A 12,025-nucleotide genomic window follows, 5' to 3' on the forward strand; every position below is an offset into this window, starting at 1 on the left:
ATTTCAATAACTGTACATCTCACAGTATTTCATTATAGCTCTTATTTGCCAATGCTAATAATATTTATTTAATAAAGAATGACATGTTGTATATTTGATCCGAATATAGTTACACTTCATGTTGTCTGTGAAACAAGTTACTTCCTGTTATCCCATACATTATACTTACTGTTTAACACTTAACAACTATAAACAGTTGTTCCTTCACCAGCCCTTCTTTTTTTCTTTCTCCTTAAGTTAATAAAACAAAAAATGCCACTTGTCATGTTACCGAGCAACTGCAGGGGCCTCCATGCTGAAGACTTTCCCGTGTCGGAAAAGGAACATCTTTAGCTCTGATTGTTACAGAGTGTGACTGGAGAGAAGAATCCTTCCAAAAATGCTAAATAAACATTTACTCACAGAAAACTTCATCATATCAACAACTGCACATTTTTAATCCGGTTTTGTACAGCATGGGTCTTCAATCTTATCTGTAAAGGGCCAGTCATTCCAGCCAAATAGGAGGCACACCTGATAGCTGACTGGAGACCATGATGAACTGATTAAGCCAGGGAAGTCAGGAGTGGCTTGTGCTTGATTGGCCTGAAAACCTGCACTCGTCCTTTGCAGATAAGACTGAAGACCTCTGATGTAGAGCGTCCTCTTTGAAAGTCCTTTCATGAATTGTCGCTGTAGAAAAGGCTTACTTGTTAGAACGAGAACATTAATATAAACCTTGCCCTTGGATCTACAGTTAAAGTCATGCTGTTATAGTGAGTTAATCAACATATTCTTACTAATAAGAATGAAAAAATCAACAACACTGTGATATAAATTACTGTAATCCACGTTACGATTAGATGAGCTGATTCCTACCTGTGCTGGACATGTTCAACACTATAAGATGTTTCTGATATCACAATAACCTAGTACATATTAATAAGAAATAAAAACACACATACTGACTGTGAAGTATAAACCATCTAACCAATCAGTGGTTCAGATGAAATTCATAGACTGATAGGAAGACGCAATGCAGTGTAGATTTTATTGTGCTGTTTCCTGCCTGTTTGAAACATGATGGACTAACATTCTACGAGTGATGATGATGAGGCTTATAATATCCTTAGTGCTTGACATCACATTGTACTATCTTGTGGGGTTTTTTGTTTGTTTTTGGCAAAATAATCATTGTACGCTACTCAGAGAGCGGTCAATGCTAGCATTCGAACCTCTAACATTGCGTCTGACTGTATGACTTAAAGCCATGTGTGTTATCTGTAGATGAATGTAAAAGCGCTTGTAAATAGATTGGATTTCAAATGCAGACGAAAGACAGTGGTATTGTTTACATAATGGAGCTCATTGTATTTCTAAAAAAAAAAAAAAGGGTCATGCATGCTGTGCATTTTAATGTGTCTCACTTATCTCATGTCTTTTATTCAATTCGAAGCTTTGAGCTATAACAGCAGTAATATAATGCAAATATTATATTTCTAAGTGCTTAGTGTGAGCCAGGCTCTGTTGAAAGCAAGTATAAGTAGCAGAGAATAAAGACCTTCAAAATAACTTGTTAAAGCAGATGATGTAACCTGCTGAGTCTTTTTCATCCATTATGTTCTCGTTTCCTTGGCCCTGTTATGATACTGTGCCGGTATAGCTGTAATTATCTTTTCTGTCTCGTAATAGCATTGTGTTATATGTACTACAGGAAACATGCTGTATGTACAATCCACAGTTTTATCTTTGCTGTGTTCTAATTTCTATGTTTCAATGTTATATTTACCAACTTCAATGTCTTTTAATTTCTCGTGCAGGGTGCAGGTGGAGTTCTATGTGAATGAGAACACATTTAAAGAGCGATTGAAGCTCTTCTTCATCAAAAACCAAAGGTCAAGTAAGTGAAGCCTACTAGAGTTTATTAAAGCACTTTTTAAGAAAAATCCAAAATGTTCTGCTGTAGTATTGACCTTTGTACAAGGCCAAACATTTATTTTAAGTTCTTGTTTCATTCTGATACTGACAACTTCAATCATTAAAATTGTGTGTGTATTGGCACTTTTTGGGGGGCTCACACTGCTTGGTTTGTTGTTTTGCGAATAATATAGAATTCATATAAATTATTCTGTTTGTTTTATATTATATACCACACATGGCATCTCCACTAAGTATCAATGTATACTTCAAGTTGAAGTATCTCAGGAACTATTAGTTATAAGAAAATATTCAGTTAAATACTGTTCTATAAAAAGTTGTGCAGTTAGGGAGATTTCACACTAGGTGTTTATTTTCTCAGCTGCCAACCATCAAAAGTTAAAAAAAAAAAAAATCATTTTTTCAGAAAATGTCATGCGCTTTTTTTTTTACATCCTGATCAATCAGGTTGCAAGTTGAGAGTCAAATGAGAAAAACAGACATGAAGGATGTCAGGTTTTGAATGCAAGTATAGATTTGTATTTTAATAAAACACGAGCAATACAGAAAACATAAACTTAGACATAAGAACATGAACTGAAACTTCAAGGCAAAAAGACATACATGGACTAGAGAGCATAACATGACAACTAAACAACAACGAAAGACAAAAACTAGACAGTGAGTGAGGTGCAAGACGTGACTTAATACTTGTGCTCATTAACCAAAACATGACACAGTTACAAACAGTCATGTGACGTGATCCGATGAGGTGCAGTGGCTGATGGGAAGCATAGTCATGCGCGATTTCAGCATGACCATAACAAAGGACAAGCTGTCAGAGAAAAAATCCTGTTAGTGGGCCAGTAAGGAGATTAACATTATGTTGAATTGAGATTGTTTCATTGCAAATATTCCAACGTTGCAGTGTGACTATAAATAACAACTTGGCAATAGTTGTGATATTCACCAGTGTGTTATGTGATGTCCCACTTTAACTGTTGCTGCATTCAGTAAGGTTGTACATGCAGCTGCTCTTCTTCAACCTCCTCATAAGGAGTTATACCACTCGTTATCTGATCTTTATTACTCCTACTAATAATAAATCTAATCTAGATATCAAACTAGGTATCAGGTTAGTCAGCTGCTATTAGATAGGTCTATTAAAAGCATTGTTATGATTACAGTGTGTACATCACTTTGCCATTTTGTGTAGTTTTGTTTTTTATATCAGCATAAAAAGCCCTCTGGCCGGCACTGTTGTGAAAGCACTCTTACTCACTATTAAGTGTGATTTCTTGTGAGCACTAATTCCTGAGATCCAGAAGCACATAAATGATTATGTAAGGAAATATCTTTCTGCTCTGAGTTTATAGACCTGCAGTAGCATTTTTAATAAACACATTTTATGGATTTAGAGCTATTGAGGGCAAATTAAATAGCCTCTCAGCATTTTTATTGTCCAGTGAGGTGCTCTGCTGATGTTCTTACAGTTCATCAGCAGAAAGAAGAGTAAAGAGCACTCCATTTGGTATTACTAAAAACCGATAAATAGTGTCATGTTTGGTGAAAAGGAGAAATAAAACTCTGTGCCTTTAAATTTTATTAACCTGGTATTGCTGTATTTCATTTATATTACTATATGTCTAGTCAGTTTAAATTAGTTCCTCTTAAGCATATAGTACCAAGACATACCCGTTAGTAGGGCTGTCAGAATGAAGGTCTTTGTAAAAATGTTTATATTTTGCATATGAAGGCAAAATAATTCATATTAAAATGTCTGAGATCTCAAAGATGTAAGATCCCTAAGATGTTTATTGAAACACCTGATTCCTGACTTTTTAGCTAAATGACTCTAGTCAGTTAGGTATCTATCTTTCTATTTAAATAGTAAATCATTTTAAAAGTCATATTATATGTAAGTAAATTAACAATTGCTGACTTATATAGTGCTACATGAAAATGAGTTGAAGCCAGAGAATGGGATTCATATGGATTTCTGCTTGACTAAGAAATAAAAAAAACCTAAAATATAAAACTATTAGCTGAGTTCATGATAAAATTATGAGATTGCCTTTTTTCTACTATTAATGTTCACTCTGTGTGTGGCAGCATAAAATGCATTTGAATGCTAAACCTTTTAAGTAATTAAACTTTGAATGCATTTTAAAGAAACTTGACAGCTGCACTCTCTGTAGTAGAGCAGATTATACTGTTTTTTGTGTCTTGTAGGTCTCAGAATACGCCTTTTCAACCTCTCGCTGAAGTTATTAACGTGTCTCCTCTACATCCTCCGAGTATCACTGGATGTCCCCACCACCCAAGTCACATGCGCACGGTAAGTCAATATAATAAATGTAGTGATTTCTCAGTACTTAAGAGGTAAACAGACCTAGACAGCTGTACCTGAATAACAGCAACAAACTGCTTACAGGAGCACATTGTCTAATAGTAAGTCTGATCTGGTTATGAACCCATTACAGTCCATTTCCCTTTCTATCAACACCAGACATCTAGGCTCAGAGAAGCGATGAAGCACTCTGTGTTTATGTGTTATGTGTATGTGTGTCTGTGCACCTACGTGTGGGTGTGTGAGAGAGAGAGAGAGAGAGAGAGAGAAAGAGAGAGAGAGAGAGAGAGAGAGAGAGAGAGTGGAGAACTGGAGCAATGTGGAAACATACAATGACTAGAGAGTACACTAAAATATAAAGGCACTGCTACGTTCCCATAGAAACCAGACACCAGAGGCATAGTTGCGTGTGTGTGTGTGTGTGTGTGTGTGTGTTTGGAGGGGGAGATACCGGTTTGAACCCCCCTGAAATATTTTATGACAGATCCAAATGTGGTTAACACACTTACAGAACAACTAATTCTATACGTGTCAAATAACATGTTTTGCACAGTAATTACACTATAATGATCTTCATAAAAGGTCAGCAGAGGTCATCATTACCACTGCATATTTAACTGCCCCAAATATCAAACCAATACAGCCCCTAGATTGTTTAATCGCATTTTATTGGGTACCAGCTGCTATTGTAAGAAAAAGGATTAACCAATCAGAATTTTACATTCTTCCCATTTCTGAAATCAGCTAGATACACTCTGGAAATGGAGGTGAGAGTCTATAAAGTACTGAAGATTTACTGCAGGAAAAGAAAATCAAGTCTAGGTATCTTTTTATGACTTAAAATGTCATCTTGCCTATTACTGCCTGTGGCAGCGGGGGCGTGGTCAAGCATCAGCTGCAGACAGAGAGGAACCGGCTGGTAACTCATGATGATTCTCACTTGTGTCTTATTACCTCCAGGCTATTTATTTGTATTTCTGTGTGCATTCAGGACTGCCATAACCAGAACCACACACACATACACATTCACACACACTCACACACACACATGCCGCAGAACGCAAACTTGAACTGGGTGAAAGCCGCAAGCTAGTGATGGCCCCTTTTCTATTGGTTTGTCTTTTTTATTGAGTTTTTGAAAGTGCGCTGAAAAAGCATGGTGCAAATAAACTCGAGCCTGGAGGTCTGCTAAAATTCTGCCTGACTCACGAGTCTTCCTCAGCACCCTCACACACCAGGTTCTACCATACCATGTTATTTTAACAATTTTCAGTGGATTAATGTAACAAGATTAGTTGAATGGTGCCTTAAATGATTAAACAACAAATTTATACCATGTCCTCTCTTACTACTGTCTGGCATGCATTAGTTCAAAGGATTAGTTTTAATTGTACAGATTCAGTTTAATTGTAAAGATCACATGGTAATTTCATTTAGTAGGCTATATCTCCCTTCCCCTGAAATTAATTCCTGGCTACGCCACTGCCAGTGTGTCGACTTTTAAGTGAACTTGATTTTCTGTCTGTCTGTGTTACTGTGTTTGCAGGAAGCACTGCTCTAATGTCACTGACGCTCTCTGCAGTAAAATCTGTGCCAATCAGACGACAGATCCCATCCAGATCAACTGGTGAGAATTTACTGATGCGTACTCATTTGCTGTGTGTAGTTCATGATCTTCATCACTGAGTAGCTACAGGATTGAGATAAATAACTGTTATGTACACTGAGCTGCAGGTTATTAGGTACACCTAGCTTGTGCATGTTGCAACTCTTTTGGCTTACAGAACAGCAAGGATTCTCCTGCATATGGATTCTACAAGATTCTACATGCACTGAACAGGAATGCTATACCAAGAGTATATTGTTACTCTGCATGGTTGCAAATTTGTCTTGCATGATGCCATACAAGCCTTTTTTCCTACAAGCCTCAATATTCCAATTTTAATGCTTCCACTCACTTTAGATGCTCCTTCTTGTTCATTTACTGGCATCATCTTTTGCTATTGTAGCGCATTCGGGAAGCTGATAAATGCTGTGTTCTGAGATAACAATCTGCACACTAATATTGAATTCAGTTGCCATTTGTCACTTGTTTTGCCATTTTCATGTTCGATTATACACTAGCTGTTGCTAGAAATTAGCGATGCATTGATACCGATACCGATTTCTGTAAAGCTGCTTCATGACAATGTCCATTGTTAAAAGCGCTATATACAGTACATACAATTGAATTGAATTGAATAACGCACTCATTTACTCATGTTCACAAAAAATGCCCTGACCAACATCCGAAACCATGTAATCCTATGCCTAGAGAAAGCCAAGCGTATGTTGCCATGCTAATGAAAAGACGACAAGAAATAACAGCAGTCTGGATTTATTTCATGATTAATAATCAAGAAAGGGTACTGTGTTCTGCTAAAATAACTACAGCATCTTCCTACAATACAAATGATGTGATAAAACATCTTAGGACATTTAAACAGTATCTTTAATAAAGAGTGAGAGGAGCGCTGACCTGAGCGCACAGACCAGTATCAGAGAGTGTGGCCATTAAAAATGAGTGCAACGTGCATTGAATCTGAATTGATCATACAGTAAGATATCCATGAGAGAAACTGTTGCACATGAGAGCATTTCAGTTCTTTGAGCATGGAGCACTGAGACGTGGTGCAAAGGTGCAATTCACAGCACCTTGCACTCATTTTTAATGACCACACTCACTGATACTGCTCTGTGCTCACACTGCTCAAACTCAGCATGAAGATTTCACTGCTAGCAGCGCACTGCAGCAACCAACATAAACAAAGCTAAGTAATATGTTCCATGACACCCTCATAGGTGTCAGTGTCATTACTGGTCTTTATGAGTGCCAAAAAACATGTACTCATACTTGTACTCCATCTGAAAAAATTTAGTATTGATGCATCCCTACTAGAAATGCTTGTCTGTCAAGTTTGGGTGATATGATGTATTATATTTAAGCAATATCGCACAAGCAAGCATGCAGTTATACTGAATACTGGCACAACTGTGATTCGGTCGTAGACACAAGCCTGCAGGGTGATTACTGTAGGTAATCACAGCCGTGCTCATATTCAGTGTAACCACATGATTGCGAGTGCGGTATTGCTTTTATACAACAGTTCTATAAACCAAAAATTAATATTGAGTGATATTAATCAAGTGACATTTTGAACACAATATGGCTGAAATAGAGCGGAAATAGATCCCGAAGCAGCCACACTCACTCTGGCTAGCTAGTTCACATTGAGTCAAAAGTTATATTCCTGAAAAGTGTTATTTGCTGATGATGTCACTAACACTACTGTAGTAATCGTTTCGGAACAGGAAGTGGAATTTTACATGGCAAACACAGACGAGCGGAGTGATACACATAGTGAAATGTCCCAGTGCGGCTGTAGGGAATATAGGCACTTAGTGGAAGCTATTAGTGGACCAGAACTAACTGTTGTATGATGATGTTGTTCTTCTTCTTTCGGCTGCTCCCGTTAGGGGTCGCCACAGCAATCATTGGTCCGCATATTTGATTTGGCACAGTTTTTACACTGGATGCCCTTCCTGATGCAACCCTAACCAGTTTTATCCGGGTTTGGGACTGGCACTGGGAGTGCACTGTCGTGTGCAATCCCAGTGTCTGGGGTTTTGGTTCCCTGCCCGCGAATTGAACCCAGGCGGCAGCGGTGAGAACACCATGGCCCAAACACTAGTCCTCCAGGGACCCTGTAACTGTTGTATAATGATATTTTGATAAAGTGTGTTACACTTTTCTGAAGTATTGTCAGTATCACTAGTAGTTTTATAACACTGACTGACTCTAATGTTACTCAGAGTAACAAGCTGAATGAACGCTGAAATAATTTTTGGCATGAAAGTTCAATTTTTCCTCCATTTGTTTGTTGAATAATTCATTTTTAAGATGTTTAGTAAGCAATAAAACACAACAGAATATCCTTTTATAGGAAAATCATCAATGTCACGGTACCACCTCAAAGTGGTTTTCCAATCTTTTTCCAATAAGAGCATGTCCCAAAATGTTTTATTCCTCTTATACCACAGCATTTACTGTTGTGGAACATCCACAGGACAGGTTAGTTAGTTATTACCTCACCAGCTACATTCCCTGACTACTAAGTACTACTAAGCACTGACAGTGGAGTTCTTATTTTTATAAATCTTTTTTATTAGTCTTAGATTGTGTGAAGGGTCTGCTACAAGTCCCTGGGGTAATGTTTTAGAAGGAGTGTTTTAATATATCCCTGTGATTTGGCTTCCTGCTGCTGCTACTGTTAGAGCTGCTGTTATAGAAAATTAATCAATGCCTTCTTCATTCAGAATCAAGTATCCAACAGCACTTGGTATAAATAAATGTCGAAGCAATGTATTGTCAATATCTCTTGTGTATTGTCAATATCTCTTCATATATCATGATATAATATTTTTGCCATGTTGCCCACTCCTACATCGCAGACATGTGATGTCCATCTTATCTGAATGTCAGTTTCAATTAGTGTGAAAGTGGGAGGTGTACCTAATAAACTAGCAACTCAGTGCATGTCATACACATTACTGTACACTACATTTTATTTATTATAGAGTATGTTACAGTATTTCAGCTGAAATATCCACACATTAATCTAAGCTTTGTGAGGATTGTGCTGTGTGTTGCCCCCTCTTTTCATTTGAAAACACACCTGACTCTACCATTCTCTGACTGATGGGTCTTAAGCGAGCTTTGGAATCACAGCAGGGAATGCCGTCACCTTGTACAGCGTGAGACTTTTGCCTGTGTTTTCTTCCAAAAATGTTTTTGTGCTACATAACTCTCTCAGTATTGAATACCTAAGCTCCCATTTGTGCAATTTAGTCCATGGCTTGGTTTTCCTTTTTTTTTTTTTTTTTTTAACAATACATTATAGTAACTCATGACCTTAGTCTTGTAAGGTTCTATCTGAGTGAATGGCAGTTTTGAGATATGGGGCATCAAAGATTTGACATTCCAGCTAGAAAACTCCAAAGTACCATAAGCTACATTTATATTTCAACTAGACGTACACTGTATGCTTACTTCTAATCTACATTATCAAAATTCTGCGACAATGTTTGAAGAGTGACTAAACACAGATCGAACCTGTAAGTTTATATACTGTTTGATTTTTTTTATAAGATTCTATCTGGCTCTTTCTCATTAAACAACCCCTCAGTCTCAAACATATTTATTTTTTAAGCTTATTAAGACAAAATTATGATCATATGTTCTTTTAAATGAGTTTTGAAAATTAATGTATTTCACATTTGAAATTCAAGATTTTTTTAATTTAATACTTTATTCTAAAACATTCTAGTCTAGTCGTAAAATACACACACACATCTTACAAATGAAGTCTGCTATTTGCCTTTAATTCCAGTTATACTGGAAAGGTCAGTTTGTTGCATATTGCATACGTTTAAGGCTGATGTTAGCTAATGTATTAGCATTACACTGTGCTGAGTACCTGCAATGTGTTTACACATCGTAAGACCAGCAAACACCATCTCACTCTATTGTCAACATGTAAATAAAACATGGATTTTGATTGGCCGACAGCCACCTATGTTACATATTCATCCTGGCTGAAGATTAGCTAGCAGGTTGAAGTGTATCTGTTAGTTTAGGGATAGATTTTTTTAAATATTACATCATAACATTGCAAAAAAGGACATTACATGGAAATAAAGTATGACCTACTGATAAAGTTTATGTGGTTAACTCATTTTTGACCAAAATGCCAGATAGAATCTTACAGTGCTGAGGTCATGAATTGTTGATTGGTTTCCTGTCCTCTATATATATTTGTTTTTTCCTCTTCAGGGAGTTGATATTCTGGGTGAACAGAAAGACTCCTGTATGGGCTATACAGGTACGCAGCTCTCTGAGTTACTCTACTGCCTTCTTTACTGCTTACAGGTAGAGTCGGGTAGAAAGAGTCTTTCAACAGCAGAAAGAGTTCTAAAACAATTTCTTGTTTTCTCTTCATTGGTTCATGAAAGAGATTCTACACTCATATTATACACATGCTTCTTTTCTGTATTTCCTGTGGTCTAGGTGACAGTGGCCTTAATTAGCTTCCTAGAAGCAATGCTCTTGACATATCTCAGTTACAAGGTATGGTCTCTGCGGTTCTCCTTTTCCTTTTCAGTTTCGCATAATATTGATCCAAATGAACTCTGAGGGCCAGATGGACGTATTCACATAGCACAAACAAACAGAAGGCATACTCTCATAGCACAAATAAGACTTGAAATGCACTTGCAATATCTGAAATTAACATTCTGTTGACTGAGGCTGTAGCTTATTACACAAATTGCACATGGCATCTGCTACTACATGCTCTGCGTGAGGTGCATATTAAAATGATTTAAAAACCGCAGTAAAGTGGTGGAAATGGACAACCTGTCAGAAAGCTCGGGACTGAAATATAAATACAAGTTCAGACCCAAAATTAATGTGTTAATAAAGTTCTAATAAAGTTCTTGTTAAATAATCTGCTTTGTATAAGTGTGCAATTAAACTGTTTAGCTTAAATTGTGTTTAACTTTTTTGGTTAGATGTGAAGAAACTGATGTACTCTATATGGCTAAAAGTATGTGGACACTTGACCATCTCACCCATATGTGCTTTTTGAACATTCCAGATTTAATTGCTCTTTGCTCTTATAATTGCCTCCACTCTTCTAGGAAGGCTTTACAATAGATTATGGAGCGTGGCTGTGGGCATTTGTGTTCATTCAGCCACGAGAGCATTAGTGAGGTCGGGAACTGATGTTGGGTGCGGAGGCCTGGGGTTCAGTCAAAATTCCAGTTCATCCCAATGGTGTTTAGTGAGGTTGAGGCGAGAGCTCTGTGCAGGCCACTCGAGTTCGTACACTTATGCTGTTGTGCTATGGGCAGTTTAAGTGTGCTGAGTGTTAGAGGGGGAAATACCTGACATAGAGTTTACACAGATTGTTGCGAAAAACAAAAAACATCAAGTAAGCAGCAAGTTCAGTGGGCAGAAATACCTTCTTGATTTGTGAGGTCAGAGGAGAAATGGGCAGACTGGTTCGAGCTCACCGGAAGGCTATGGAAACTCAAATAAACACTTTTTACAACCATGGTGAGAAGAAAAGCATTTCCAAATGCACAAAACATCAAATATTGAGGAAGACGGGCTGCAACAGCACAAGACCACATTGGATTCCACTCCTGTCAGCCAAGAACAGGAATCTGAGGCTACAGTGTACAGAGACAGTTGAAGATTGGAAACATATCACCTAGTATTTTTCCAATCTTCAACTACCCAGTTTTGGTGAAGCTGTGCCCACTGTAGCCTCAGATTTCTGTTCTCAAACTTCAATATAGTTCCAATATATCCCAATGCACCTGGCCTATACTGCTTTGTTTTTGCCTTGTATGCCGTTTTCATACACAACACATGTTCATACACAACACGAGGTCTCATTATGTATGAAATAACTCCAAACAGCTTAGTGCATCTGGCCCTCAGTGTTGAGACATATGGCCAGCTTCAGCTCTAATAGTTCTCTGAAGTATGACCCTGGTTTCTTACTTTGTGCAATTCTTTTTATTCTTCCTGTTTGCTAATTAACAGAAAAATATTCTGCTCAAGGGGTAAATTGTAATAGACTTTCAAATCAACAAGACATTAGCTTTTCAGTATAAAAACATTATGAATCAGTAATGGTGGCCTGGACTTCACTAATGAAGGAATGAGTGTTT

General features: G+C 37.4%; 1 protein-coding gene across 9 annotated transcripts in view; it reads left to right on the forward strand.

Annotated features, from left to right (window-relative positions):
- The window catches only part of kcnt1b (potassium sodium-activated channel subfamily T member 1b), a 94,762-nt gene that overhangs the window by 49,306 nt on the left and 33,431 nt on the right, over nt 1-12,025 (forward strand). For all 9 annotated transcript variants that reach the window (XM_053228764.1, XM_026931317.3, XM_026931322.3 and 6 more), the window contains 5 exons: nt 1,800-1,879; nt 4,129-4,234; nt 5,793-5,873; nt 10,119-10,167; nt 10,353-10,412. In XM_053228764.1, the coding sequence (XP_053084739.1) occupies nt 1,800-1,879; nt 4,129-4,234; nt 5,793-5,873; nt 10,119-10,167; nt 10,353-10,412 (376 nt within the window). The remainder of the gene's footprint in view (nt 1-1,799; nt 1,880-4,128; nt 4,235-5,792; nt 5,874-10,118; nt 10,168-10,352; nt 10,413-12,025) is intronic.

Source organism: Pangasianodon hypophthalmus, chromosome 24, assembly GCF_027358585.1.
Source record: "Pangasianodon hypophthalmus isolate fPanHyp1 chromosome 24, fPanHyp1.pri, whole genome shotgun sequence".
NCBI lineage: Eukaryota > Metazoa > Chordata > Actinopteri > Siluriformes > Pangasiidae > Pangasianodon > Pangasianodon hypophthalmus.